Source organism: Halichoerus grypus, chromosome 10 (genome assembly GCF_964656455.1).
Source record: "Halichoerus grypus chromosome 10, mHalGry1.hap1.1, whole genome shotgun sequence".
Lineage (NCBI taxonomy): Eukaryota > Metazoa > Chordata > Mammalia > Carnivora > Phocidae > Halichoerus > Halichoerus grypus.
In genome coordinates, this window is record NC_135721.1 from 8,002,009 (window position 1) to 8,029,572 (window position 27,564).

Below are 27,564 nucleotides of genomic sequence, written 5' to 3' on the forward strand. Positions count from 1 at the left end.
TTTAAGACTCGATGTCCCCTTTCTGAACTTACTCTTCTCATCTGTGAATCTAGAACAATCATCCTCGGGCTTAGTCTGCTTGGGCTGCCGTAACAAAACCCTGGGGAGCTTAGACAGCAGAAATTGAGTTCTCACAGTTCTGGAAGCTGGATATCTAAGATCAAGGTGCTGCTGGTTTGGTCTCTCTGAGAACCCTCTTCCTGGCTCATAGACGGCCGCCTTCGTGAAGGGTGCTCACATGGCAGGGAGACAGAAGGGTGTTCTCTGGTGTCTCTTCTTACAATACCAATCCTATTGATCACTCTTAAGACCTCATTTAACCTGAATTACTTCCTTGAGGCCCCATCTCCAAATACAGGCACATGGGGGTGGGGGGAGGCTTAGGCATCAACATAAATTTGGAGGGGACACGTGTACTCAGTCTATAACACTGGGATTCATGGTTGGTATTTCAGAGCCCAAGAACACTCAAGGACTAGATGTTAGGAAGTGGAGGTCCTCATTTAATTGATGGGGAAACTGAGTCCCCAATGGGGAAGTGGGCACAACAAGGGAGAGGTGGGGCCGGTTGTGCCCACCTTATCCTTACCCTCAGGGAATAGTGGATAGAAATGGCCAATGTGTAGGGACATCAGGAAAACTCTCAGGTTGTGCTCTTGTCTGTCTGGTAAGTGTTCATTTGAATCTGGGTAGACAGAGTCAGGCAGTTCTCAAATATCGCCTGAATACAAGTTGATAATTCCTCAGGGTTGGATGTATTTTGGAATGAGATCTTTTTTCAAAATTTAAAAAAAAAGTAATGCAGCCTATATTCTATATGTTACACGATATCACCAAGAGGTCTAGCGGTCTGGGCTGCACCCTGTAATCAAACACATCAATATTTCTGCGGAAGAATCTAAGTATTATGCACGTCAAGTGGGATGGATACAGGGCACATCAAGTCAGGGCTGGTACTGCCACCAAATGAGAATGCCACAAACCTATGAAAAGACTTTCAGGATGGCCAGTCCGGGATTGTGCAGTGTAACAATTCCATAGACCTGACTCTTTTGGTGGAAAGAGAACGAAAAATCGCATATGAGGAGGAGGAACGCTGGGCATTCCGGGGGCTTCCTCCTGTAGGCTGCCCTCCGCACCTCTATGTGCTCCAGAGACACAAGGGGAGCCTGTCTGTTTGCTGAGGGTGGGGAGCCACAGTGATTGATGGGGAACCTCAGTGGTGGTTCCCACGTGGCCAGCAAGACTCTAGCAATTTCCCATCCACTGCCTGCTGAGCTGCAAATTGCTGCTTCCCTCCGTGCTGAAGCATGCAGATGTTTCTCTCTGATCAAGGGTATAATTAACACCTGCCAAAGCAGGGGGCTAGGGCAGGAGGGGGATTCCACTCCCATGGCAAGAGCCATTCCTCAAGAAGTGCTCAATGTCTAGGAAGAACATTTCCTTCCAACTTGGAGGGATTAAAAAGCCGTCTTAGAAAATGAAGAGGCAGGTGGTGTTTATCTGGGCTAATGTCTCTGAGTTTACATGTTTGATTTCAGCATGCGGGCTGACAGATACCTGTTGAGCCACGGAAGCTTATTCCGCAGAAATATTGATGTGTTTGATTACAAGGTGCAGCCCAGACCGCTAGACCTCTTGGTGATATCGTGCAACATATAGAATATAGGCTGCATTACTTTTTTTTTTTAATTTTGAAAAAAGATCTCATTCCAAAATACATCCAACCCTGAGGAATTATCACAGGCTGCCCGTGTCCGAATGGAACAAGCTTCTGTAATGGACGCAGAGCCACGCACATTAGTGCCAAACCTGGGCATGACATTTTCCTTTGCTCCTCTTGAGTCAAGAGAACCTTCTGTGGGCAAAAGGGGTTATTTGGGAACGGTTAGTTTTATCTCCATAGTTATTTCGTACAACAAAAAACGACGAAAAGATAACCTTAGAAGTTCTGTTGATTACAAATTATTTCAGGAGCTCTGCAACCATTTAAACACCCAGTGGCCAATGAGTTGCTGGGAAGGCCATGGTCATATGGGACACAGTTGCACACACCACCAGGTTATTGTTCCAACCTTGAAATGCCAGAATTGGTCTTACACAGATAGCTTGACGTGGCCAGAAGGATGACATGATGAAGAATGCTGTGTGGCACCTTTGGTTTTTTGTTCTTTGTTTTTTGTTTTTTTTGGTGGTGTTTTTTTTAAGAGAGAGAGAGAGAGTGACGAGTCAGACGCTTAACCGACGGAGCCACCCAGGTGTCCCAGCACCTTTGGTTTTTGAGAATTTTCACATTCATCATCTCCCATGTATCTCACAACATCCTTATGATGTAGTTTCTATTCTGATACGTCCAGTTCATAGATTTGCATACCGATCAGACTGGTTAGATGATTTGGACAGAAGAAGGGAGGGAACAGATACTAGAAGGCGCACGCTGTCCCAGGGAGGAGTCCCCTATCCTGCTGCACTGAGGGGTGCAGTAGGAATGGTGACATGAGCCTTACAAGGACACCAGTCATACTCGGTAAGTGTGCAGCATAATTCATAATTCACCTTATACTGATTACATCTACAAAGACGCTCCTTCGAACGAGGTCACTTACATTTTTGGTCTTTGTCCCATTCTTGGCATAGAGCTCCCCAAACCCTTAGAATTTTGTAAATGATGAGAGCAATAAAGGTGTCTTGTTATGTTAACGGAGTGACTTTTGGAAACATCTAAGGAGGAGGGTTTGCTGCCAGGGAAACCAACCATGTGATGACTGGGTTGGCACTTTTACTCCTCTGGGAGGGAAGAGGGGCTGGTGATTGGGTTTGATCGCCAATGGCCGATGATTTCATCCGTTGTGTCTATGTAACGAAGCTCCATAAAAACCCAGAAGTAGAGGGTTTGGAGTGCTTCCGGGTCGAGGAACATGTGGAGCTCTAGCAGAGCCGTATACCTGGAGAAGGCAGGGGAGCTCCTCGTCCTTTCCCATACTTGGCCCTGTGCATCTCTTCCACCTGGCTGTTCCTGAGTTATATCCTTTTATAATAATCTGGCAATCTAGCAAGTAAAATGTTTCTCTGAGTTCTGTGTGCCACTCTAGCAAATTGACTGAACCCAAGGAGGGGGTGGTGGGAACCTCTAATCTGTGGGTAGCCGGTCACAAGCACAGGTGATGCCCTAGATTTGCAGCTAGCATCGGAAGTGGTCGGTGGCCGGCTGTCTTCTGGGGCGGAGCCCTTACCCCGTGGGATCGGATGCTCTCTCCAGGCTGCCCGTGTCCGAATGGAGTCGAATTGTAGGACACCAGCTTTAGCTCTGTCTAGGAATAGCTCTGCTTTAGCCCAGATTCTCTAGAAAACAGAGCCTGCGGCAAGTCTTTTTGGGGAGGAAAGGAGATATTGCAATTCCAGGGAAGCAAGGATGAGGGGAAGGGAAGTGAAACAAGAAAGTGGGGAGGCAAATACGAAGCAATGCAAGAGCAGGCCAGCAACGGCCCCAAAGGGAGCTGATTTCAAAGTCACTTGATATTTCTGAAGAAGCCACGTGAACCATGGCATCACGGAACAATCCATCTGGGTGGGGGGTTTCTAGAAAGGGCAAGGAAGTCATCAGCCAGCCAATCCACTTCTGTCTCCCAGGGTTAAATTTACCCTCATAGTTTTTAACTCTTTCACAGTTCTGGGTCATATCATTGAGTTCTAAGGGCCACCACGGGGGAAACCACAACTCAGCTCCATCTGAGCCCAGAGGTGGTAGGAGGAACCAGGTCGGTGTGGCTGTGGCCACGGTGGACTCAGGCAGTGACTGGGGTAGAGGACAAGTCCAGACAGTATGGTCTAGAGCCAGCCCCCTGTGTAGGCCATGCCTGTGGCCTTCCTGAGGGAGGTGTGGCCGAGGCTGGACAAAGTGGGTACCCCAGGCTACAGCCCTACAAATGGCCCAGAGCTAGAGGCTAGGCCAATCCGGAGGGACAGATCTGGACTGATTCAGTCTCTAAAAGCCTTCTGCAGGTGGTTAACACCTCCCTGTCATTAATCTGCGGATATTTTGCAAGTAAGAAGTCGATCCCAGGGGTTATGGGAAATGTAAGCTGCCAGGTGGGGACTCAGACCCGCCATGCCCCCTGCTTAGCACCCGATAAGAGCTCAGGTGCAACGGAAGGCACCCACTCTTTGAAGCCTCCCCGACGCCTGTACCCAGTGTCAAATGGGATAGACCTTCTCTGCCAAGTGCGTGCTTGCCTTTCCTGGAGATCAAAGCACAGACCTGTAGTTTTGAAAGCCCTAGAGGACAGAGCCGTGATGCCGTTGCCCTTATTTGGCTCAAAAGCTGGGTGAAATGGATCTTCTGTAAAAAGATCAGGGACCTGGCAATTCCTCAGCTCTATGGAGGGCCGGGAGCTGTGCCACTCTGGTCCCCTGCCAACAAGAGCTGTGGCTGCATCTTTCCCGGGCCCGCTGCAGCTACGGAGAGCGGCTTCAGCCCGGGGCACCCCCTTCCCAGGACTGTCCACTTTCTGCGACTGATCAAGGAGGGGCTTCAGAGTCCAGCCATCCTGCCCCATTCTGCTGGCCGATACACCCCAGGGCTCCCCATGGGGCTGGGCAGCTTGGCCTCTCCCTCCACCTCTCTCTAGGGTCCTCAGGGGTCCCTCTCTACCTGACCTCTGGCACAGTGAGCCCCCCGTGGCAGCTGCCTCCAGAGAACCCAACGGGCTCCATGCTGTCACAGGTCCTCTTCCCTGTCCTGGGACATGCCTGACCCTGGCCAGCCCTTGTCAGAAGAGCGAGTTAGTGATGATAGCAATGCAGGCAGCCTCCGTCAGGGACCCCGGCTGGGCAGGAGGTGCTGTCCGCCAGGCACAATACCGTCCAAAGCGACCGTCGGTCCATGGCGCTGTCGGCGGCAGGGAGGTCCAGCCAGAGATGACAGGGCTGTCACAGGCCGGGGAGGCACAATAGTAGGTGGGCGGGCACTAGGAAGGCTGCGGAGGCAGGGCCTCGGGTTCCGGACCTGGGACTTAGGTGGCCCTCTGCAGCAATGAATTTGAACTTTGAGAGTCCTCTCAGGCACTCAGGAACGAGGCTGCCACTAGTCCAGAGAGAGTCATTATGCTAATTAGGAGAAGGCACCGCCCTGATGGACCCACCCCAGCAGGCACATGGCCTGGCAGTGAGGAAAATGGCACCCCATCCCATAGGCAGAAGCAGCCCCGGCCCAGGGAGCATGGCTTTGCCAGGGGAGCCCGCCTGCGCTGGGTTTCTGCTCCCACTCAGCTCCTCTGCCAGGAGCCTTGGTTCTGGGCACAGCATGCAAGCCGGTACACACCAGCCCTGCTTCCAGACTTTGCTCAGAATGCTAGCACACACTTGGCCTTGGAGAGTGTTGGGGCAGATAGATATAGAGCACCCCAGGTGGCGACCATGGGCCACCCAACGCTCAGGGCCCTTCCTTGGCCACCTGTAAACCGTAGGGCCACACGTGTACACGGTCCTTTCAGAGTGATCGCCTCCCATCCCTGCAGGATGCTCCGAGGGGGGCTTGTTACATCTACCTTCTAGACATGAGGAAAGGAAGCTCAGAGAGGATGGGCAATCCTCTCAGTCACACAGCAGGTAATAGTGGAACTGGGGCTAGGACAGCTCTTTCTCATCCGGAAACCCAAACATAACCTACGCCAGTGTGGAGCCCTTCACATTCAACGTTCCAGAGCAAAGAAGGCCATGCTGGTTCATCCAGTCTAACGATGCCAGTGAGAAATCTTAGCTGTTGAGAGGTTTGGTGACTTGCCTGAGATCACATGGCTGCTTAATGAAAGAGTCATGTTCAGAACCAGGTCTCTGCCTGCCCGGACTACTGCCCTCCTGTTCATTCCCCAAGCTACCCTCCTGGTGATTCCCTGGCAAGAGAATGTGGAGAGGAGCCTCGTGTTGTTGTTCATTGTAGAACATTTTCCACACGCCATGCAGGGAAGTATTCTCTTCTCCATGTACTTTCCACTTGCCCTATCTGCATAGTCCCTCAAAATCGGACTCTTTGGCATCTATCCATCCATCATCCATCCATCTACCTACCTATCCATTCATCCATCCGTTCACCATCCACCCATCATCCATCCATCCACCTACCCATCCATCCCTCTGTCCGTCCATCCAACCATCCATCCATTCCTTCACTCCTCAAACATTCTCCAGATCTTATTCTGGGTGTTGAGGACACAAAGACAAAATGGAGGGCATCTGTCCTCAAATAGCTCACTGTCTAGAGAAGGAGACAGACGCATGTGTAATCAACAACTGCCCCAGGTCAAAGAAGCGTGGGAAACCTGGGAGGGGCACCATATGTCTTGGGGATCAGACAAAGGTCCATGGAGATAGGGCTCAGGGTTGCAGTTTGAAGGGGAATCAGCTGGGCATCTAGCAGAGGGAGTCAGGAAGGATATGCAGAAAAGACTAGGAGGCCAGGAACTGCACCCAGTTTGGGAGCCAAGGTTCAGTGGGGCCTTGAGATCAACACTGAGGGCCTTGAACTTGACTCAGGGTCCAGCAGAGAGCCACTGAAGGCTTCAGAGTAGGGCTGCCACCAAAGACTTGAATTTTGGGATGCCTGGGTGGCTCAGTCAGTTAATCGTCTGCCTTGGGCTCAGGTCATGATCCTGGGGATCAGTCACATCAGGCTCCCTGCTGAGCAGGGAGCCTGCTTCTCCCTCTGCCTGCCGCTCCCCCTACTTGTGCTCTCTCGCTCTCACAAATAAATAAATAAAATATTAAAAAAAACACACACGCACAAAGACTTGAATTCTCAAAGATCACTTTGGCAAGTGGAGGATGAACCAGAGTGCCTGGCCTGGGTGACTGGGAGTTAGGGGTCCAGGAGAGGGGATGAGGATGAATTTGACTTTGGACGTGTGGTGTCTATGACGGGGGCCTCTCCACAGAGGACAGCACCACCTGAGCCTCAGCCTTTCTTTCTTCCTGAACCAAAATAATGTCCCTTCTCGCTGCTTCTCCAAACTGTGTTTCCATGGGAGGGTGGGGTGGGAGTCTGATGGCTGTATGAAGCCTGGAGGCTTTTCATAGGTGGAAATATGCAGATTATTTGTAGGCACATCCATAGGAATATATATATTTATGTGTGTGTATATATATGTATGATGGGTTTTTTTTGAGCCTTCTCTTCATCTGCTCTGTCTGCCGTTTCCCCGCATACATGACTGGAAATATTTGGTGTAATTTATAGACACGCATGAATGCTTTTGTGGATTTTAGATCTGTATGCTTTTTGCTTGAAAGTGGTTTTCGTTAAGGTCCTTACTGGGTGGGGGCCAGGGAAAGAGACCGACAGACCCGGCAGTTAATGGGGCAAGGCTCCGAGGGGAAGGACTTTGCCCTCATTCTCCCGGACTGCACTCCCTTGGGGGTCAACGTCTTGGGTTCTGGGCACTGCAGCCCCCAGGGTCGTGTTGCCTGGGACAAGTGGCCTTGCATGGGTAGTAATTCCTCTAGCTAACCCCCTGCCCACCAAGTCCACATCAAAGGGACAACTGTGTCCTCTTGCTGGGTTGTCTTTGTCCAGACCCCTTGTCTGCCCCACTTCCTGCCGCCCATGCTGTCCTTCCCTTGACCTTCCAGCCACCACCTGCTTGCTTGCTTCTCCCACTTGCAGCCACACTCCTTCTCTCCCAGTTAGCATGCACCTCGCTGCTGGCCCCTCACACCAGGTCTGAGCATTCCATCCTGCTTTGGCCTTCGGGGCCCTCAGTGAATACCCTGAGTCCAAATTTTCAGCTTGATCAGCGAGACCTGTGTTCTTGGCCACCGGCAGCCCCAGGCTGGATTGTAGGCAAATTGGTCAAGGATTATTTCCTGGCCACTGGATTTTTACTCTTTGAAGTCTTTCTTGTCTTTCTGGATCCTTCTAGTGGGCTTTCTCTATTTTCTGCCTAGCTCAGGCTCACTTCATCTAGTCCTCCCCACCTCCCATCACATCCCACCCAGCAAAACCTGCTCCAAGATCAGCTCTGCACAATTAGGATGGCTGCCTAGCTCCAAGATGCACCGGTGGCCATGTCTATGACATTTCCTTTGTCCCCATCCCTGTTCAGTGGGTCCAAGAAAAAGAAGCACAGGACCCAAATGGATTCTCTCTTATGCTATGCTTTCTGCCCCTATTTCTGCTCCCAGTTAAGAAAAATTTTTAAGAGGATCTGACTTCTCCAGCTCTGGAAAGCTCCAGATTCCTGGGCCTTTAGCTCTTTAGGATAGCAGTCTAGTTTTGCTAAAAACAGCAGAGAAGTCTTCCCTTAGCAAAGTTACATTTTCTCTTTTGCTTTCTGCTTTCAGATGGGTCCCCCTCGGCTCTAGGCTTGTCTCCTTGAAGGACACCATGGAAGGCTGCAAGAAGCAACCAGCCGCCTCAATGTCTAACAATTCCCTTCTAAGCTTACTCCAGTGCTATGGCCTTGGTAAAATATGGTCTGTATCCCAAGGAACCACAGATTGTTGTTAAGCACCTGTTCTGCATGTGCAAACCAAGAATGCCAACATATCAACCTCAAATCCTATCTACTTGCTAGCTTCCATTCAACCAATTGCAGATCTTAAGTCTCATGTAATGATTACATTTCCTTGTACAAAATTTGGTAACGGTGATGCTGAAATTTGCAACCTAAAGTGGTTTAAGCAATAAAAAGAGCCTATGGACTCCTTCGACTAAAAAATCAAGACTAGTCTAGCTTCAGGATCAGTTTGATCTAGGTGTTTTAACACTACAAGGACATTTGTGTCTGTCTCTCCATTCCGTCTTTGACCATGTCCACTTCATCTGAAGGCTGGCTGTTCTCAAGGTTGCAAGATGAATGCCACTAGCTTTCAGAAAAACTACGCTTGCACGTTCAGATCCAGAAGGGGAGGGAGCTCCTCTTGCCTCATCCATCCAACAAACATCTTTTGACTTTGATTGGAGCAACTTAGGTCCTGTCCACTCCTCATCCCCATGGCCAGGGAAATGCTGTGAGAGATTTGTGGCTGGGCCACTCACCTTTCCCTAGAACATTCATGGGGGAAGGGAGATATACATGTCAAGGGGGTGATGTTAATGGTTCAGAATGATGGGGATCCCTTTGAAGCTGGGGTGGGAGTCATCCTATCCAGACTCCAAGGCTACTACACACTGTGGGGCAGTGGAATGAAAGCCAGAGAGGTGAACACAGTGAGCAATGCTGTGTTAGTGCACTCACAACGCACCAGAACAAAAAATGGGTGTGAGCATCTTCCCAATACCCAACCTCTTTCTGCTTCCTTTTCCATCTGACTGTTAGCATATTTTTAAAGACAAGGACATTAGAGCTCACTTATCCTGGAAAACAAAGAAGCTTAAATCTGATTACTTAGGTCTCATTTCAATGCCAATATTATAAAAAATAGTTGCAATGATGGCAACTCTTCGCATGATAGTTCACAATGTGCTTCCTTTATTGTTCAAAATAACCATCTGACATGGGTCTAGTGAGTATTATCTCTATGTTGTAGAAGAGCTGACTGAGACTCAAGGAGGCAAAGTGACTTGTCCAAGGGCACACAGCCCGTACATGGCAGAGGTGGGACTCAAAGCTTAGTTTCGACTAGAGATCCAACCTGTCTAGAAAGATATTGCCTTCACGACCTCAGGGTGTGGAATGACTTCACCATCAGGAAGTAGAACAAGGCCTCTTCTCTTCTCAAGAGTTTTCATGTTGTACCTCTCCCTGTTCCCTTCATAGAATGAGCTCCCCCTCTCTAGAGGCATCCAAGTTGAGACCGAGTGCCTGCTAGGAAGGATACAGTGGGTGAAAAGTTCACCTAGCTGATCTGTTTCCTTCCAGTTCTGACGTTCTGGAGCACCAAGTTTTCTGGAAACTTGGCATCTCCCAGCGTCCGGCTGTACACCTGGGAAGTCCTATTCAGTTGTTATAGCTATATGAGGAAGAAACTTCTGCCCCTGCAGGGCTCTGCTTGTGCAACGCACGGTGTGACTAATGCACAGGAGGCTCCCAAGGACACTGACACCATATACATTGATGACTGGATACTGACTAGGAGGAAAGGCACTGAGCTCATGACATCATAATTATTTGGTTCTCTTGCACTGAAACATCCCCCAAATGACAGTAATTATCAAGTCCTGCCTGACATGACATTTTCTTCAAAACATGAGAAGACATTCCTGAATTTTCTCTCTTTATTCCTATCCACCTTCCCTCCCTGTATCCGTCCCACCTCCCACTCTGCTCCCGGTTCAGCCTACACCACTTTCCTCATTCCACACCATTCCCTTTCTCTCCTCCTCTGACCCATGACACCCCCTCTCTTCCCATTGTCTGGCCAGGAGCAGATGAGAAGTTGGGGGCACCGAGAGACAAGCATCCGTCAAACGCTTCCCAGGATGGGACCCTGAGGGGCTCTGAAGGTGTATTAACATCGGGGGCTGAGCCCACATGTGTGGCGGGCCCTTTGCTGAATTCTGTGGGGTATCAACAGGTGCTGACTGTCTCCATGTCTCAAGTTCCCTTTCCCCTGTGCTGATCTGGGGATGGGGTTTCTTACATGGCAGCTAATCCTCAGTGAAGACACTGGACTTGGACATACATACTCACACAGATTTGTTTTAAAGTCATTACTTACTTAGAACATTTAATAAACTTAATTTTTTAAGGCAGCTGTATGTTTGTAGCAAAATTGATTGGAAAGTATAGAATTCTCGTGTACCCCATTTTTAAATCAGGTTATTCATTTTCTTCTGGTTGAGTTTTAAAGAGCTCTTGGTATATTTTGGATAACAGTCCTTTATCACATGTGTTTTTTGCAAATATATTTCTCTCAGTCTGTGGATCATCTTCTAATTCTTTTGACATTTCTTTTTCAAAGCAGAAGTTTTTAGTTTTCGTTAAGTCCAGTTTATTGGTTATTTCTTTCCTGGATCATGCCTTTGGTGTTATATCTTTAAAGGCACCACTATACCCAAGGCCATCTAGATTTTCTATTACATTATCTTCCAGGAGTTTTATAGTTTTGTGTTTTACAGTTAGGTCTGTGATCCATTTTGAGTTAGTTTTTGTGAAGGGAGTAAAGCCTGTGTCTAGATTCATTTTGTCACATGTGGATGTCCAGTTGTTCCAGCACTATTTGTTGAAAAGACTAATCTTTGTTTTGTATTGTCTTTGCCCTTTGGTCAAAGAATAGATGACTATGCTTATGTGGGTCTATTGCTGGGCTCTCTACTCTATTCCACTGAATATTTGTGGATTTTCTTTTTCTACTGCCACACTATCTTGATTACTTAGCTTTATAGTAAGTCTTAAAGTCAGGTGGTGTCAGTCCTCTGATTTTGTTCTTCTCCTTCAATATTGAGTTGGCTATTGTGAACCTTTTGCCTCTCCATATAAACTTTAGAATGAGTTTGTCAATATCTACAAAATAACTTGCTGGGATTATGATTGGGATTGCACCGAATTTATAGATCAAGTTAGGAAGAACTGACATCTTGACAAAATGAATCTTCCTATCCATGAACATGGGATAACTTTCCATATATTTAGTTCATCAGAGTTTTGTAGTTTTCCTCATACAGAACTTGTTTAAATTTTGTCAGATTTATACCTAAGTATTTCTTTGGGGGGGGTGCTAATGTAAATAGTAATGCAATAGTGTATGTTTGAGTTAATTAAAGGGTGATTCTTCTGGGTGGGCCTGGCCTAATTAGGTAAGCTTCTTAAAAGAGGAGTCAAGTCTTCGCTGAGATCAAAGAGGTTCTGCTGCTGGCCTCAAAGAAGATTAAGCCTCCATGAGTCCTATAGTTTCAGGAAATTTTGCCACATGAGCAGGGAAGAGGGACCTGAGCTTCAGACAAGACCCCAGCTCCAGCCAACACTTTGCAGCCTTGTGAGACCTTGAGCAAAGGACCCAGCTAAGCCTCAGCAAGACTCATGGAATCTATAAGATAATAAATGTTTGTCATTTTAAACTGCCAAGTTTGTGGTAATTCATTACACAAGAACAGAAAACTAATATGCTATGTACAAAACTGACCTCTGGGGAATAGGAAGTTGGGGAATGCAAATATGGGGTTTCCCATTTTTCAAATTTTTACAATGAGTATATGTTAATTTTGCAATTAAAGAAAAGGAAAATACTGAAGCACTTGTTTTTATTTTTTTATTTATTTTTATTTTTTTTTTTAGATTTTATTTATTTATTTGACAGAGAGAGACACAGCAAGAGAGGGAACACAAGCAGGGGGAGTGGGGGAGGGAGAAGCAGGCTTCCCGCAGAGCAAGGAGCCCGATGCGGGGCTCGATCCCAGGACCTGAGATCATGACCTGAGCCGAAGGCAGACGCTTAACGACTGAGCCACCCAGGCGCCCCATGAAGCACTTGTTTTTAAAAGAGTTTTCAGGGAGCCTGGGTGGCTCAATTGGTTAAGCATCTGACTCGTGATTTCGGCTCAGGTCTTGATCTCATGGGTTGTGGGCTCTAGCTCCCCAACGCCACCCCTGCATCGGGCTTTGCACTCAGCAGGGAGTCTGCTTGGAATTTTCTCTCTCTCTCCTTCTCCCTCTCTCCTTCCCCCCACACATGTGCTCTCTCTCAAATAAATAAATCTTTAAAAAAAGAGTTTTCTTTTATACTCCCAGTGTGCTTTAAAAGCAAGTTCAAAAGCAAACAACATCCACCCCTCTCCTGGGGACTGCTCTACTCTGAACTGGTGGGGCCTGAAGCATGAGAGTCCCATTGTCTGTTTTCTAAATGTGCTTTTCTTTTAAGAAAGTCAAAGCAACCTAATCTCAGGCCCAGAGGGGGTACTACCTGCCAGCGGCTAGGGCAGCTGTCCTTGCCAAGCATCTCTGACATCTTTGTACATATCTGGGACGTGTGGTGGCCCTGTCATGTGCACAGTCCTCCCACTCACGACCTGAGCTGGATGACTCACAGTGAATGGAGCCAGAGAGGCGGAGGTGTGAGGGTGCAAAGGCACATGCCCACAGCGGGACTGGCACCCAAGAAGTCCAAGTCCCTACCTTCTTCCCCCCTTTGCCTTCACATGTTCAGCATCTTATAGCTCATGAAGCCCATTCACACCCATTATTTTGCTTGTTCCTTATAAAATCTTGCACTCAGGAAGGAAAGTTCCATTTTGCAGATGAAAAAACTGAGGCATAGAAAAGAAAAAAGCAGCTCAGGAGCCGGGACAAAACTGACATTTCCCGATGATTCAGTTTTACATCATTCTCTCTTCCACCCCTCTTCTCGATTCAACACCCCTCCCACCCAGCCAGCCTCCTGCACTGGACTCCCAGGGACAGTTTATTCAGACAGGAGTTGGTGGGTTTCTGGTCAATCAATTCTTTGGGGCCCCAGGGGCAGCTCACTGAACAGATAGGTGCACAGCCAACAATGAAGTGTAAATTTCCAATGGAGTACAGAAGTGAATCCTAATGAAAGGTATTATTAAATTCAGCTAAATACAAAGAAATTTCAACTGAACAGAACTGATTATTCCATAAAAAGGGAGTAGATTACAGCTTGCATCATTCGTTGTCTAGACAAATCACTTAGATACACATGTGCTGGTTTTAATTAGTGCCATGGAAATTGAGCATTCCGTAGCCCAAAATGTTATTGTTCAACAAATTTAAAAAAATACATATTTAATAAAGAAAACTATAGCTCAGACAATCACTGTATGATTTTTTATAGAATAGACTGTGGGGTTTTTTTCCCTGTCCCTATTTAAATGGAAAGGCTACATGAGTCAAAATTGTCGCTGATTCTTGTGCCTGATGGAAGGTTTCGTGTTCCCCACCCCCCTTGATATCACGAAATGTACAATTCTAATAGCAGTCCTATGCAGGACTGAATATACCACAGCACGACACTTTCTGTTTTTAGCCAAAAAATCCAGACTTCTTCCCCCTGGTTTGGTCCTTCAGCAAATTCTTGATGGATCTAGCCTCCTGCTCAAGTTTCTACACATCAGTGACCTTTGATGAGGAGACAGCAATGGATTTTTTTTTTTAACCTATGGCATTCCAATCTAACCCTGCGCAAAAACCCTAGACAGGGTCTAGGGGTCGAATGAGGAAGCACCGTGCTGGAGCTGTGGCGATGGGGGAGGGCTAGGGAAGACGTGGCAGGTGTGAGGGAGCAGGAAGCATGTCTTGGTCAGCTTGTGTTGTCGTAACAAAACCCTTCTGGCAGGTGGAAGTCCAAGATCAAGGTCCTGTTACTGATTCTAGTGAGGACTCCCTTCCTGGCTTGTAGATGGCCACCTTCTAGGTCTTCACATAGTTTTCCTCTGTGTGTGAAGAGGGAGGGATATCTCTGGTGTCTTTTCTTAAAAGGACAATAATCTTATTAGATTAGGGCCTCACTTTTTTTTACCTTAATTGTGTCCCGAAAGACCCCATCTCCAAATACAGTTGGGGGTTAAAGTTTCAACATATGAATTTGGGGGGTGGGGAGACACAATTCAGCCCCTGGTAGAGGCGGTGGTACAGGCCTGGGGAGAGCACCCAGTGGGGAAGAACCCATAAACCTCACCTGCAAGTGCCTCCCAGGCCAGGTGCGTGGACAGCGCCCTGGGTGGGGGGTGGTGCGTCAGGCTTGGTGGGGTGAGAAGGGGAGGGCATTCTGTGCTCGGGCCTGTTGGCAGCCAAGGCCCTGAAGCTTTCGAGGCTTTGCGAAGGAGGTTTAGAGGCTGGGGCGTGGGGCTTGAAGGTTTGGAGGGGTGAGTGCATGCAGCCTTCTTTCTGCTCCCTTCTCTGAGATGCTGGGGCTGCTTCCCACACAGCAGGGTTTGGGTGCCTGCCTCGCCTCTCCCCTCCTCCAAGCTTTGGCTTCTGGCCAGAGGGAACACCTGTGCTCTGACAGCATCTTGGACCTAGAGACCATACCGAAAGGTGGCTGGGGTTGGGGGGACTCTACCTGCCTGAGGGATCACCACCACACCCTACATGCACCCCTAAGCCAAGCAAAGGCCCTAAGCAAATGCAGCGTCTTCCTCTTCCAACCTCTTCCCAGAATTTCCGGGAAGGGGGCCACCCCTCATCGCCCCCTGTAGGGAAATTCAGGAACCACCACTCCTTGCACATACCTTTCAGCTACACCAATTACTGCAAACGAATTATTAGTTACAAAAAACATATTCTCTACTAGAGTATGCACCCAGCTCCCACACCGAGGGTGGAGGGTGTATGTGTGTGCTTTCCATTGGAGCTTAATAAATATTTGAATAAATGAATGGGTGTTTTAAAGCCCATTAAGCTTACACTAAGATGCAATTTGAAGGTAATGCTGCAGGTTAATAAGGGAGCAACTGAGAAGTGCAGTCATATGAGTAGAGATTGGAACACGAATATGGGGTGTGTGTAGGAGGGAGCGTGCTGTACTACATGGGACAGAGATTTGGCCTTAGTGCCAAGCAGGCCTCAGCTCAAAGCTCAGCTCCACGGTTACTAGTTGTATGACCAGAATATGCGAGGGGAAGCACGTGGGCTATCACAGCATCCTATGGGGGTTCAGACCCCTGACTTTGAGGCCCCCAGGTTGAGTGATCTTGGTGGGTTACCTGACATCTTATTTCCTCAGAGAGTTGCATATGGGAATTAAATGAGCCAAGTGCAAAGCGCTCAGAAAGCACTTGGCTCATGGTGCACCTAAAATAAATATTATTATTACTCAACCTTTCTGAATCTCAACTTCTTACTCTGTAGTAACAGGTTGCAGGCTGATTTTAAATGGAAAGGAAATAAATTTGTAAAAAGAAATTTCACCAAACAATACTTATTTTGTGTGATGTAGTCTAATATCTTCCTTTTTATTCTAGCTCATTAAAGAAAATGAATGACCCAGCAAATGGATTTCATGATCCATTAGTGCGTAGAAACTTAAGGTTAAAAAAACCTAGCCTATAGAATGTGTGTGTGTGTAAATTTTAATTCCAGTATAGTTAACAGTAAGTTATTTTAGTTTCAGGCATACAATATAGTGATTCAACAATTCTGTATACTACTCAGTGGTCATTTATCCTTATTTCCAACACCTATTTCACCCATCCTCCCACCCGCCTCACCAGTTTGTTCTCTATAGTTAAGAATCTGGTTTTCTGTTTGTCTCTTTTTTTCTCTTTGTTCATTTGTTTTGTTTCTTAAATTCCACATATGACTGAAATTGTGTGGTATTTGTCTTTCTCTGACTGACTTAACTTCACTTTGCATTATACTCTCTAGCTCCATCTTTGTTGCTGCAAATGGCAAGATTTCATTCTTTTTTATGGCTGAGTCATATTCCATCGTATAGATATACCATATCTTCTTTATCCATTTATCAGTCAATGGACACTTGGACTGCTTCCATAATTTAGCTGTTGTAGATAATGCTGCTCTCAATATAGGGGTGCATGCATCTTTTCAAATTTGTGTTTTCATATTCTTTGGGTAAATACCCAGTAGTGCAATTACTGAATCATAAGGTAGCTCTATTTTTAATTTTTTGAGGACCCCTCAAAAAATTTCCATAGTAGCTGCACCGGCTTGCATTCCCACCAACCATGCACGAGGGTTCCCTTTTCTCCACATCCTCGCCAACACCTATTGTTTCTCGTGGTTTTGATTTTAGCTATTCTGACAGGTGTGAGGTGAGATCTCATTGTGGTTTTGATTTGCATTTCCCTGCTGATGAGTCTACAGAATATATTTTTAATACACTTTATTTTTTCAGAGCAGTTTTAGGGACACAGAAAAATTGAGCAGAAAGTACAGAGAGTTCCTGCATACCCCCTGCTCTGCACACACCCAGCTTTCCCCACTACCAGTAGCCCCCACCAGAGTGGCACATTTATTACAATCCACGAAACCTACGGTGACACAGCATTATCACCGCAAGTCCATAGTTTACATTGGTGTTCATTCTTGCTGTTGTACATTCTGTGGGTTTGCCAAATGTATACGTATCCACCATTACGATATATCGTCAGAATAGTTTCACTGCCCTAAAAATCCTCTGTGCTTGCCTAGTCACCTCTCCCTCTAGAATATATTTTTTTAAGATTTTATTTATTTACTTGACAGAGAGAGAGAGAGCACAAGCAGGGGGAGTGGCAGACAGAGGGAGAGGGAGAAGCAGGCTCCCCATTGAGCAGGCAGCTAGAGATGTGTGGCTCCATCCCAGGACCCTGGGATCATGACCTGAGCCAAAGGCAGACCATTAACTGACTGAGCCACCCAGGCGCCCCTAGAATTTTTTTTTTTTTTTAGATTTTATTTATTCATTTGAGAGAGAGAAAGAGCACAAGCAGGGGGAGAGGCAGAGGGAGAAACAGACTCCCCGCTGAGCTGGGAGCCCCACCTGGGTCTCGATCCCAGGACCTGGAGATTGTGACCTGAGCCGAAGGCAGATGCTTAACCATCTGAGCCACCCAGGCGGCCCTAGAATATTTTTTTTAAACACAGTCTCCAAGTCACAGATGAGGCTCAATAATTTGCAGTGTAGATCATGCTGCAGGCTAGTGCAATGGTTCGGGCATGTGAGCCGCTGAAAGACAGCTGTGGCCACAAGCCCCGAAGAGAGGGGAGGGTGTGGGAAGGGCAGGCAGGCCTTGGCGACAGAATGGGGAATGGGGAGGCAGGAGCGTGGGGTTGCACGGGCTCTGGAAGCTAGTGGTGGTGGTGGGCTGCAGAGAAATAGGAAGTGGTGGACAGCAAGGCCTTCAAGGCAGAATTTCAACCTGCTAACCCGGCGTGGATCCAACGGCCAGGACTGCAGGAAGCTCTCTGGATGGAGTGGTGGCCCAACTGGGCTCTACTTCCATTGCACTGTGTGACCTTGGGCAAGTCCTTTCTCTCCTACAGGGGCTGCCCTGGATGTCCTACACTGTGAAGGCGAAAAGGTGCCGCCAACAGCCGGGCAGCCTTAGGGGGCGTAGGGAACCTTCAAGGACCAGGCAGGATGGGTGGGAGTCTGAGACGAGGAGGCACCAGGGACGCAGGCGGGAGCAGCCTCGGAAGGGGCTTTCCTGGGCACGTATTCCTGCCGAGCAACAGGCAGCCAGCCGTGTTCTTTCGCCATCGGTCTTCTCTACACAGCCGGGAGAGAAACTTTCCAGCCTGAGCCGCCAGCCGCTTTAAAGCCTGAACTCCGGCCCCCCCCCCCCCCCCCCCCCCGGTGACCCTCTGCGCCCGGGAGGGGCGGGCGGTGGCGGAGGCGGCGGCGGCAGCTGGGCCGGTCCGCCCAAGGGTTAACCCGTTCCCCGCAGCTGCCGCGCGTGCCTTGCAGAATTTCACCAGAAGAGGGTACAGTTTGAAAAGCTCTTGACGTCAGGCTGGAATTCCTATTGTGTTTAGAAAGGGCTCGGGCAAAGCAAGCCCAAGTTCGCGCTCCGCACATCTCGGCGGACTGCGTGGGTCCGGCGGCTCGGCGACTCGTCCCGCGCGGGAGGCGCCCGCGGGGACCCGCGCGTCTCGGGGACCTGCCCGCCGCTGCCTGCGCGCCCCGGGGGGCGGAGGACCGCCGCCCAAGAGGGGACCCCGGTCCCGCAGGAGGCCGAGCCGAAGCGGCGGGTCGCGCCGCCCGGGAGCGGGGGTGAGTGCGCAGGGCGAGGCCGGCGGCCGCCAGAGCCCCCCAGCCCCCGCCCCGCCGGCGCGCCCCGGCGCCCGCATGCCCGGCCGGAGCCCCGCCGCCGGGTGCATGCCCCCCCCGCGGCGCGCCCCTGCCGCCTGCCGCCCGCTGTGAGCGCCCCTCCAGGCAGGCGGGCGCCGGCGGGCTTCCCCGAGGGCGGCGCGCGGCTGGGACCCCCCGGACCCGCGGCGGCTGGCGGCGGCTGGCGGCGGCTGGTGGCGGCGGCGGGGCGCGGAGCCGAGGCTGAGCGGGCGCTCGCCGGGAGGATGGACGCGGCCGCGGAGCGCAGCCTCCCGGAGCCGGGCAGCCAGGACTCCCGGGCCGGCGACGACATCGAGATCGTCGTCAACGTGGGGGGCGTGCGGCAGGTGCTGTACGGGGACCTCCTCAGCCAGTACCCGGAGACCCGGCTGGCCGAGCTCATGGGCTGCTTGGCGGGGGGCTACGACACCATCTTCTCCCTGTGCGACGACTATGACCCCGGGAAGCGCGAATTCTACTTCGACAGGGACCCGGACGCCTTCAAGTGTGTCATCGAGGTGTACTATTTTGGGGAGGTCCACATGAAGAAGGGCATCTGCCCCATCTGCTTCAAGAACGAGATGGACTTCTGGAAGGTGGACCTCAAGTTCCTGGACGACTGCTGCAAGAGCCACCTGAGCGAGAAGCGCGAGGAGCTGGAGGAGATCGCGCGCCGCGTGCAGCTCATCCTGGACGACCTGGGCGTGGACTCGGCCGAGGGCCGCTGGCGGCGCTGCCAGAAGTGCGTCTGGAAGTTCCTGGAGAAGCCCGAGTCGTCGTGCCCGGCGCGGGTGGTGGCCGTGCTGTCCTTCCTGCTCATCCTCATCTCGTCGGTGGTCATGTGCATGGGCACCATCCCCGAGCTGCAGGTGCTGGACGCCGACGGCAACCGCGTGGAGCACCCGACGCTGGAGAACGTGGAGACGGCGTGCATCGGCTGGTTCACGCTGGAGTACCTGCTGCGCCTGCTCTCCTCGCCCAACAAGCTGCACTTCGCCCTGTCCTTCATGAACATCGTGGACGTGCTGGCCATCCTGCCCTTCTACGTGAGCCTCACGCTCACGCACCTGGGCGCCCGCATGATGGAGCTGACCAACGTGCAGCAGGCCGTGCAGGCCCTGCGGATCATGCGTATCGCCCGCATCTTCAAGCTGGCCCGCCACTCGTCGGGCCTGCAGACCCTCACCTACGCCCTCAAGCGCAGCTTCAAGGAACTGGGGCTGCTGCTCATGTATCTGGCGGTGGGCATCTTTGTCTTCTCGGCCCTGGGCTACACCATGGAGCAGAGCCACCCCGAGACCCTGTTTAAGAGCATCCCCCAGTCCTTCTGGTGGGCCATCATCACCATGACGACCGTTGGCTACGGTGACATCTACCCCAAGACCACCCTGGGCAAGCTCAACGCGGCCATCAGCTTCTTGTGCGGGGTCATTGCCATCGCGCTGCCCATCCACCCTATTATCAACAACTTCGTCAGGTACTACAACAAGCAGCGGGTCCTGGAGACAGCCGCCAAGCACGAGCTGGAGCTGATGGAGCTCAACTCGAGCAGTGCGGCCGAGGGCAAAGTGGGGTGCTCCCGCAGTGACCTGGACAGCCTCCCGCCAGAGCCCGTCGGGGAGGAGGGGCCGAGCTGGAGCAGCCGGCTGAAGATCTCCCACAGCGACACCTTCATCCCTCTCCTGACCGAGGAGAAGCACCACAGGACCCGGCTCCAGAGTTGCAAGTGACGAGGGTCTTCCGGGCACAGATGGACTCGGCCAGTGGACGGATGGACAGGTGTGATGGGCCTGTCCATGACTTCCTGGGAGGGGCTGTCCTTTGTCCCCTCAACCGTCTCCTGAACAGAACTCTGAAGGCCCCCTTGGGCACCTCTGGTGAGGCTGGGTAAGACCCCTTTATGTTGCCGGCAGTCAGGAGCCCGTGGGGAGAGAGGGGTGTCCAGGAGTCGCGGGCAGTGTGGGGTGACGGAGGCCATGGTCTGGCTGATGGCAGGAGCCCTTGCCTGGTTCTGTATCTCCTTCAATAAAGCCTCCTGCTCTGTGCACCCACCTGTGTTGTAGGTTCTGTCCCAGGCTGGCTTGGCCCCCGATAGCCCACCCCTCAGACATGGCTCGGGTGCACGCACTGCCAGGCCGGCAAGTAGGTGTGCAGCCCGGGGGGGGGGGGCTATTTTTAGTTGAGAGCTAATTAAAGAAGGGTTCATACACAGGGTTCGGCGCCAAGGAGCCTTGCCACATTCCAGGAGGCTCTGTGCCGGCGACTCCTTCCTTCTGTTTCCTTCTGAGGAAAAGCTTGCTCCCAGGAGGGGAAGAGTTCACGAAGCTAGAAACACGGAGTGGCATGGTTACTGCTTATTTATCACCTGTGGGAGGCCCTTTTCACAACTTCTTTCCATTCCTTCCAGCAACCCTGCTAGATAGGTATCCCCATTTGACAGATGAAGAAACTGAGGCCCGGGACCACACAGAGCAGGGATTCGGTCCCAGGTGTAAAGATCCCAAAGCCCGTGCATTCTCTTTGCTTTGAGGTGGGCTTGGGACAGAGGCGTGCGCTTGGGCCCACAAGGGAGGGAAGGTCTGTAGACCAGGAGAAGAGCTGAGCTTCCTCAGGGTGGGTGTGCCTGTCCTCCAGCCCATCCTTCCTTCTAGAACCAGGACCTCCGCCGTATCAGCTGAATGGGCAAACCTGAGTGTGCCCGGGTGGCCCACTTCCAGCCTGGTCTATGAATCCCAGAGGAACAGAGACAGACAGACTTGGGTTTGCAGCCCAGGGAATGAGGAAGATATCTCTGAGATGTCCTCCAGCTCAAATACTTTTCTCGCATTTTTCTTTAGCACTTTTCTCTCCCCCACCACTCCTTTAGCTGTGTGGTCTCAGGCCTGTTGATCAACCTCTCCGATCCTCATTGTGATCATTCATTAAGGGGGGCTGTTAAAATGATCTCAGAGACCCATGGTGCTTAACACAGTGCCTGGCACATGGTAGCTGCTCAGTAAATGACAGCCACCCCTATGACCGTGTGCTGAGAGGGAGGCAAATCCCATAGCTGTCTACTCTGGCCTCCAAGGCCGGGGCTGGGTTTGCGCAGCAGCAAGGGGAGGGGACAGGGCTCTGCCATGCTGTTCGTAATCAAAGGCATTCCCCTTGGACAGACTTGGTCCTGGCAGGCCCTTCTCCCTGGCTGTCTATCTTCCAGGAGCCCCAGAGCTCTGTTCTTCCTTCCCCGGCTGAGGCAGCTGATGAGCCATGGTCGGGGAGTAGGGTCGGTGATCCCCCCAGTCTTTCCTCTCCTCTGAGCCCTGGTTTACCTACAGGCATGCAGAGGGATGGTTTCTCTGGGCTCCTTCCAGGATTTCAAAGCCTAGGGCGTGTAGTGTTGAGGACTCCAGGGGGTGGGAGGCTGCCCTGTGGTAAGGGGACTTGGAAGGGAGGCCTCGAGAGAGTCAGGGCCATCCCTGTGGGGAGCAAGGCCCTGAGCCAATATTGTGGGCCCCTCCCCTCACGTTTCGCCAGGGAAATATTGGGTCAGGGGACCAAGGGAGGTAGAGGAAGGAGGTGGGGCTGGGACTGTGGGACTCAGTGGAGGTGGAAGGGTGGGGAGAAGGGGGTTGTTGCTTGGTCTGTGTGGGCCTTGGCTCAATGGGGGTTCTGGAGCCTAAGTGGGAGAAAAGTTCCTGGTTGGGGAGAGGCCAGGGGGACCCCGGATCAGGAGGTGCTTTCTCTTTGGTTCACCTGGGGGTAAGGGGAGAGTGTCTTTATAGCTAGAAAAGCATCTCGGAGTCCAGCTCATCTACTGGAAGGAGGAGAGGATGAGGATTTGTCTGAGAACCATGAATTAGGATTAGATGGTGTCCCAGTGTCAGAGGAGCTCAGAGGGGGACAGGCTGGTTGTGGAGGAGTGGCCAGGCGGCTGTGGGAGCCAAAGCGGAGGGGCAGCCTTCTCTCCCTGGGGAATCTTTGCAGGGTACATTAGAACTGCCTGGGAGCTCTACAAAATCCTGGTGGGCAGCCGGCACCCACACCCGCTACATGAGAATCCTAGGGTGACACCCAGGCATGAGAATTTTTAAAAAACTTTCAAGTGCACACGAGTCACCTGGAGCTCTTGCTAAAATGCAGAATCAGTAGATCTGCCCGGGCCCCTGAAATCCCGCATTTCCAACAAACCCCCACGTACAGCCACTACCTTCCAGGAACCCCGGGCTGGTCCTGAGGCCAGAACAGGAGCAGGCAAGCTATGGCCTGGGCCCCAGATGTAGCCTGCCATCTGTGCAGCCCATGAGCTAACAAGGCCTTTTACACTTTTAAGTGGTTAAAAAAAATAATTGGAGAAAGAATAACGTTTTGTGACACATGAAAAATATCTGAAATTCAAATAAAGTCTTAGTGGGACAGAGCCAAGCCCATTTCTCAGATTGTCTCTGGCTCAAGGGCGGAGGTGAGTAGTTGCGAAGGAGATCACCTGGCCCTCAGAGCCCAAACTATCTCTCATCTGGCCCTGTACAGCGACAGCGCACCAACCCTGGGTGTGGGAAATGAGACTTCTTGGGCCTTGAAGAATGAGTAGGAGTTCTCCCAGAAGCAGAGGGAGCTGTGCAAAACCCAGGAACATCATGAGCAAAGACCCAGGAGCAGGGGGCCCTCTTCTGAGGGGGCGGGACTTGGGTCCCTCTCGGTGTCCCCGGGGGTCAGAGCGGCCTTCCTTTCTTTCCTTCTGAGAATCCCCAAGTCCTGGCTTCCTACACCGGGTTCTCTGCAAACCCCGGCTCCTGCTTTGCAAGCCAGTCTCCCCCTCCCTTCTCTGACTTGGGTGATTCTGACAAACTTCTTGGGCCTCGTTAGTTTCTGAGAGAGAAAGAAAGAAAAATATGTTTCATGGAATCGCAGAATATCCAAGTTAAAAGGAAAGTAGGCATCGTCTAGTCCGGCTCTCCTCCAATGAACTGATGGGGAAATGTGGTACCAAATCCTGTGCAGTCGAGTGAGGGGGAATTCATTAAAGGCCTGCAGCTCACCGCCAGATTGAGGGGCCCCTTTGTTCTCACAATGTTGAGAGCATTGTGCCATTTTGAAAACAGAATTGTGAGTGCAAGTCTGTGTGTGTGTGTGTGTGTGTGTGTAAAAACAAATCATGCAGTGAATTAATTATCCTCAGTTTTACAGATAAGGGAACTGAGGCCCAGAGAGCAGAGGCAACAGGCTGGTGGCCGTGTGCCACTCCTTGGTGGCCGACGTAGGAGCTGTGCCCATGGCCTGCAGCCTACCCTTACCCACAGCCAGGCCAGGGTGCTCTCGCAGTCTCCATCAGAGCTCAGGGCCCCAGAGACTCCCACCTAGTGTTTGCCCCCGAGCTTCCTAATGGTGCAAGATGCTGTCATCTGATCTCTTGGAAAGCCACATTCCAGATGGACTGGTTCTGGCGGTGGTGTTTTTTTAAGGAAAGATTGAGAAGGAAAACACATTTCCTTGAGCAGGCAGCTTTGGACCAGATGCTTGGACCATGCACCGTTCAAGATCCATGTTGGCAATGGTAGGAGGTGTCTGGAGCATAAAACCTGCCATCTGGGGTCTGGAGGTACCACCGAAAACAATGAAACAAAATACCCAGAAAATGGGGGAAAAAATCTGTGAAAATGGCAAGACCTGAAATTCTTTCACACACACTTCCCAAGAAACCCTGACAGGCAGGTAAGACTCTAGCAATTGCCCGGGGTTTCAGGAATGGGTGCACATTGCCGGATTTAAAGGGGGTCCTGCTAACGGGGGAGTTCCGGCGGATGATGGGCCAGGGCGGGGGATGCTTGGGAGGCAGGGGGGCCCTTGCCTGCCCCTGGCCCAGGCAGGGAAGGGGCTGCCTGCTCCTCCTAAGCCCCAGCCAGGCCCAGTCCTCTCCGCTGCCCCGCAAATGCCTCCTGACATCTCCTGGGAAACATGGGGCAGGTGTTTCCAGAAAGGCCTCCCACCTTCCAGCCGGAGACAAGCAGGCTCTGTGCACCGCGCTCGCAGGGACGTATGTAGCAGCAGATTTGTAAGCGGATTTCAGCTGTACCCCTAATCTGAGGTGGAAGCCCCCCTGCAAGGCTTTTCTCCCCTCGTAGCAGCCCGGGACGCAGCTACAGGGATGCTCTGGGTTTCCAAAAAGGAAAGAAACAGAAGCAAAGATTAGGGGACTGCGCTCCGTCGTTTTACTGCCACGGTCGGCCAGCCGGACCGGGAGCCAGGGCGGCCGTCAGTGTGACCTTATTTCCCTCTCTCGACAACCGGCCAGGAAGGTGTGGCTGGTCCTGTGGCGGATGACACGCGTGCGGTCACGCCGCTGAAGGGAGGTCCGCGGGGGAGTCCAGCTCAGGCGGGGTGCCCGCCAGCCTGCAGAGCGGCATCTCTCCCCACCACTGCCGCCCTTCCGTCGGGCTCGCTGGGAGGGAGAGAGCCTCCCCCCGTGGGCGTCTGCCGGCGACCACCTGCCAGTGGGCACGTGGCTTCTCCCCAAACACAGCGCGATGCCTCTTGACAAGGCTTGGCTGGGCACACGGGACCCGGGCTTGCTGCGGTGGCAGCCCAGCTCGGGGAGGAGGCGCAGGTGTGAACACACGGGCCAGTGTCTGCGGGCGCACGTGTTGGCGAAGCGGTCGGGACCCGGGCTTTGAAGCCAGGCGCCTTGTCCCTGCCATATAGTCTGGCTCCTCGCTGGATCTGGAGGGCTGGGGCTGACCTGGCCTTAGAGTGGAGGCCTCAGGGGAGGCCCAGCCAGCTCACAGGTGCACTGGAGCCTCCAGGACCACAGGTCTGCCTCTTGCACCTGAGTGGGTATGGGAGGTGGGAGCAGAGCCCTCCCTCTCCCTCCTGGTGGTGCCTCCCCTGCCCCAGACTAGTAGCATGGCACTCGAGGCCTTTCAGGGCAGGCTCCAGAGTCTCTCTGCAGCTTCATCTCCCACTGCCCCGACCCCCAGCCCCCTCCACTGCACCAGACCCGGATCCCAAACTCTGGCGCCTCTGTACTCCCTCCTCTGAGCAGGGGACTCCTGTTGTCCCTACGGCCCTTGCAGCTTTCCACTACCCCTGCTTCCAGACCAGGATGAAAGGCCCTCTTCCCTGCTCCCAGCTAACGCTGCCTCCTACGTGGCCCAGAGAGGGGCAGCAACCGTGCTGGAGAGACTCCCGAGTCAACCACCTCACTCCAAACCGGGCAAAATAGACCATCGCCAGAGCCAGACCCCCGATCCTGTCTCCATGCGCACCTCCCTCTCTGTCCGCTCCCCATCCACTCCTGGCCACGGGTTTGGGCCAAGCGTCAAAACTGAGGTTTTATTTATTTATTTATAAAGATTTTATTTATTTATTCGAGAGAGAGAGAGCAAGTGAGAGGAGAAGTAGAGAGAATCTGAAGCAGACTCCGCACGGAGCACAGAGCCCGATGCGGGGCTTGATCCCACAACCGTGAGATCATGACCTGAGTGGAAGGCAAACGCTTAACTGACTGAGCCACCCAGGCGCCCCACATCTTCACCTTTTAAAGTTCATAGCCAGAATGAGGGCTCTACCTGCTTCTACTTCTCACAGACCTGGGAGCACATGATGGAAGTGCCAGACAGTGTGTGTGTGTCCGTGTGTCCGTGTGTCTGCATGTGTGGATGTGTTCGCATGCAAAAATACATCCGCTCCTGCCTTCTAAATGAAAGGAAGACCCTAGGCGTCCTGGTTCGCCCCGAAGCCCCTCCTTCCCACTCCAGCTCCCTGCCTTCCCGAGACCTGGTTCCCAGCCAACAATGACTGTCCATCCTGAGGAGCACCAACCACGTCCTGCTCCTGGATCAGACAGGCAGGGAACGTGGCTGACAGGGGACCCCAAATACCCTCCTCAGCTGCTGCCCAGAGCACAGGCAGGGGTGGGCTGGCAGGGACAAGTCTCTCCGGATAACCCACTCTGTGCCCAGCATGTGGCACATTTTCCAGAAAACTGAAGCTGGGAAAGCTTAAGCCCCTTGTCCAATTTCCCACTAAAGGTGGCAGGGTGGCTGGGCCAGGACCGAAGCCCCTCCCTGGGGACGGAGGCCCCCACTGTCTGCGCCTCGCACTGTTGCCTGTGGGACAGCGAGTGACCTGTGCTGTGGGCCCCCGGGGGCAGGTTTGTCTCCCTCCTGGCACCTAGAGCAGTGCCCAGCACACAGTGGGTGCATAATAAAATAGGGGATAAACTTACTGTCACCTGCTCTGTGCGCAGCACGGTGCTGTGGGTGGCCAGACTCCTGGCCAGACCCAGACCTTCTCTTTTTTTTTCTTTTAAGATTTTATCTATTTATTTGACAGAGAGAGAGAGAGAGAGAGCACAAGCAGGGGGAGCAGCAGAGGGAGAGGGAGAAGCAGGCTTCCCGCTGAGCAGGGAGCCCGATGCGGGGCTCGATCCCAGAACCCGAGGATCATGACCTGAGCTGAAGGCAGACGCTTAACTGACTGAGCCACCAGGCGCCCTGACCTTCTCTTCCTTAGATTCTATAGGGGCTTGTCTTGTCTCTTGGCGGTGGGGACAGATCATCAGTTTCCAGTGTAGGGGAGGGGGGCTCCCCAACTTGACAATTCTCTGGGGCACCAGCTGGGTGTCTACACTTTAACACAATTCCCGCACTATCTGCCCGGAGATAGCATCAGATTCCACAGGTTAGGGTTCGGTCCTACAAGACTGCCTGTACCAGCGGTTGGTCGACGGGAGGTTCCAGCAGCCTCCGTGAACTCAGGATGCCAGTCACACGTCCAGGCTGTCACCGGCCTCCGACCCGCTGGCTATAAATCAGAGGTTCCCCCCACCCCGTCCTTGGGTTGGATTCATTTGCTAAAGAGGTTCACAGAACTCAGAGAAACACTTTCCTTATTAGATTACAGGTTTATTTCAAAAGGACAGAA

The 27,564-nt window shown here is 51.9% G+C and overlaps 1 protein-coding gene and 1 long non-coding RNA gene across 2 annotated transcripts in view; both read left to right on the plus strand.

Moving 5' to 3' along the window:
• Positions 1 to 27,564, plus strand: part of LOC118539195 (uncharacterized) — a 122,675-nt gene that overhangs the window by 55,786 nt on the left and 39,325 nt on the right. The gene's annotated exons all lie outside the window — the stretch shown is intronic.
• KCNF1 (potassium voltage-gated channel modifier subfamily F member 1) lies at positions 18,730 to 20,714 on the plus strand. Its single transcript, XM_036097563.2, has one exon. It carries the CDS (start codon positions 18,909 to 18,911, stop codon positions 20,391 to 20,393), a length of 1,485 nt encoding a protein of 494 aa, XP_035953456.1. The 5' UTR covers positions 18,730 to 18,908; the 3' UTR covers positions 20,394 to 20,714.